Raw genomic sequence first — 3,364 nt, 5'->3', positions numbered from 1 at the left:
ATTTATCAATTAGACGTGTTAATTTAATCAATCAAACGTGTTAATTTAATCAATTAATTGTGTTCTGGAAACACGTCTAACTGACAAAAAAAGGAAGAACACATCTAAATGATTATATTTAAACGTGTTGACTCATCTAAGTTGAAAAAACACGTTTACTTAGCTTTTTTAACATGTCTAATTGACCATCTTTGTAGCAGTGATATGAATTACTTAGACGTGAAACTTGCGGGACTAATTCTATGTAATTGTATTAGCTTTATTCTTCTTTACTTATTATCAGCACCTTTAGTTTTACAAATCAAAATAATATTATATTTTTTAAAAAACACCTTTAGGTTTAATATAATCAAGATACTGATCAGTCTTGTGTTTTTACATGAGCACCTTTAATTTGACAAATCAAATACTCCGTAGCTTTTATTTATTATTTAGTTATTCCACGACCCTTTTTTTTAATGTCACAACAATTTTATTATTTATTATTATTATTTTTAAATTGTAAGTGGGTGGTATATAAAACCATGAACTATTTGCAATTTACAACAACTATCCAATCACCAAGTTCATTTTGTATCAATATTGAATATTATGGTGATGATTAGCAGCCTGCTTCTAAGATTTAGTAGAAGACAACTTCACACTATTGTATCAAAAGATACCATCAAACCTTGTTGTCCAACTCCCTCTCATTCCAGAACATATAATCTCTCCTTGATCGATCAAACAGTTACAAATGGATACGTACCGATTGTTGCCTTTTACCCATGTTCAACTGTTAATCAAAATTTCCATGAGAAGACGATAGAGTTGAAGAACTCTTTGCGCCAAACTTTAAATTATTACTATCCGTTTGCTGGTAGAATGAAGAGAACTGATCCTACCAATGTTGATTGTAGTGACGATGGGGTTGAGTTCGTTGAAGCATGTAATAACAACTCCCTATCTGATTTCCTACAACAATCGGACCACAAAAATCTAGATCAACTCTTTCCAAATGGTTTAATATGGTTAAATCAAAATGGTCCTATTCAGGAACAAAACATAAATGCTACATCTCTCATTTCCCCATTTAGTGTTCAAGTCAACCATTTCGCATGCGGAGGTATAGCAGTGGCAACTTCTTTATCCCACAAGATTGGAGATGCCAGCAGTTTGTTAACCTTCCTTAAACACTGGGCAGCAATTACATCACGATCTCAGACAAAAATAGATATTCGTCCCCATTTTATCACTAACAAACCGACAACCCTTAAATTGTCAAACACTTCTCATTACAAACCACCAGATTCTGTGTCAAGAAGTTTTGTTTTCTCCAACACCAAAATAAAGGAACTCCAAGCCAAGGTGATAGCCTTGACCATGTACTCTAAAGAGCCTATTTTGAACCCTACACGGGTTGAAGTCATAACTTGGCTTCTGCATAAGTGTGCAGTGGCCGCAGCTACCAAGACAAAATTAGGAAAATTCAAGGAAAGTGGAATCATGTGGCCAATAAATCTCAGAAACAAGTTAGTGGAGCGATTGCCTGAAACAACCATAGGAAATATTGTTTATCCAATGACTTTTCCGGTAAGCAATAATAATGGTGATCTGATGCCAAATGAATTGATTGGAGAACTCAGGAAAAGAAAGCTCAAGTTTCAAAAATTTCAAAATTTGGAAGCCGCATTCAGATTGGTTGAAGAGATGAGTTCTGAAACTTTTACCTTAGAGACTGCGGAAAGCATTGAAAACTGTTATGCATATTCTAGCGTATGTGGATATCCTATGTATGATATTGATTTTGGGTGGGGGAAGCCATCAAAAGTAACATTTGGGGGATCATTTAAGAATTTAAATATTCTTACGGACACTCCTGACGGCAATGGCATTGAAGCACAAGTGTCTCTGGATGAAAACGATATGAATATAGTTCTAAACGACCCTGAGCTGTTGGCCTTCTGCTGCTAGTTCCGGTGTTCCAATTTGCAAACCACTGTTATTTTAACTTTATGAAGTTTCATACAAAACTTGAAACTGTGTAATTTACTAATTTTTAATTATCTGTTTGTTTTGTCTAAAACCTTTTCCAACTAAGAAAATCAATGTTATTTTTTCAAACTAGTTAATCAAACCTAATAAATATGGAATGTGTTTGTTGAAGATTGAAGTAAAAATTTTAGATCCAGGCATACCCGAAAATATCACCAGCCAGTCATGAAAAGCAATCACAAATGAAATGTTTTCGAGGTTCACAACCTAAGATTTTTTCAACGACTTTGCTTTGATCCAACCGAACAAGAAAACTGTTAGGCACCACTTAGTTTAATAAATCTCAAGGGCATTTGATAGGAATGGAATTCAATTTCTTAGACCATTTCATTTGGCAGACATATTTTCAAAACAATTAAATTCCTTGAATAGTGAGATTCATTCATCTGTGAAATGTTTATTCCTTCAATATGTTGTGGGATATGAATTCATTCCTACATTGAATCTATGAAAAGTCAAAACATTCTCACAAATTAAACGTCGTGTTTTAGGCGCGTGTTTTCAGGTTGCGTTACAAAAAACTTTTTAATTATCTAAAATTAACTGAAATGAAACAAAATACTCGTTATGATAAAGATGTTGATTTTTATTTTGTTTTTGGAACGGCATTAATTTTTGATTAATTAAAAATCGCTAGCAAAGAGCTAAGGGAAAGGATTATAAAGTTTCTAAAAGCCATAAGTTCCAAATAAAAATTTGACTACCTTTATTTTAAAGCCAATTAAAAGAAAGAACACGTATTACATCAAATAAATTACATCTTCTCAAAAAGGAGTAATTGAAGATGATACAATTCCGGTACCTCCGAACAACTTGATGTACATCTAGTTTACAGACAAGAAGCTTCTTTTCTTGAATATCCAAATACATGATGAAGTAGTAATGTCTTCTCTTATTCAAAAATATCTCAAAGCGGTTAATATATTATGGTATATGCATCCCTGAGTTGAATGGCATAGCATGGCCTAACATCATCCAATAATTCCTATTTAACCGAGCTAAACCATTTAGAAAAAAATATCTATAAATAAAGCTTAGATAATATCGGAAAAATGTTTTTCCTCGTGCTAGTACCATTTAGAAACTTTCATTAGCATAGATATAGGTTATTTCTTCGTGTTTGGTCCAACAACACAACCATTCGCGGGGGCTAGTAGAAAATTAGGATCTTTCTGTTGTTATATCGTCATAAAAATATATAGAAATGATAATAAAAAATTTTTCTTTTTTTCAAAAAAGAAAACAGTTAAGATTTCTAATTTGATAATCAAAATATTATTTATTTATTTTTTTGGCGAAAATGAAAATCAGCTAGAGCTGCCTCTCCCGA

General features: G+C 32.6%; 1 protein-coding gene across 1 annotated transcript; it reads left to right on the top strand.

Annotated features, from left to right (window-relative positions):
• The first annotated feature begins 591 nt into the window (after positions 1-591).
• On the top strand, positions 592-1,953 carry LOC139849381 (acyltransferase-like). The gene has a single exon (XM_071839038.1). It carries the CDS (start codon positions 592-594, stop codon positions 1,951-1,953), a length of 1,362 nt encoding a protein of 453 aa, XP_071695139.1.
• The last annotated feature ends 1,411 nt before the right edge of the window (positions 1,954-3,364 follow it).

The sequence above is a fragment of the Rutidosis leptorrhynchoides genome, chromosome 5, assembly GCF_046630445.1.
Source record: "Rutidosis leptorrhynchoides isolate AG116_Rl617_1_P2 chromosome 5, CSIRO_AGI_Rlap_v1, whole genome shotgun sequence".
In the NCBI taxonomy this organism is placed as follows: domain Eukaryota; kingdom Viridiplantae; phylum Streptophyta; class Magnoliopsida; order Asterales; family Asteraceae; genus Rutidosis; species Rutidosis leptorrhynchoides.
This window is presented reverse-complemented; position numbering and strand designations above follow the sequence as displayed.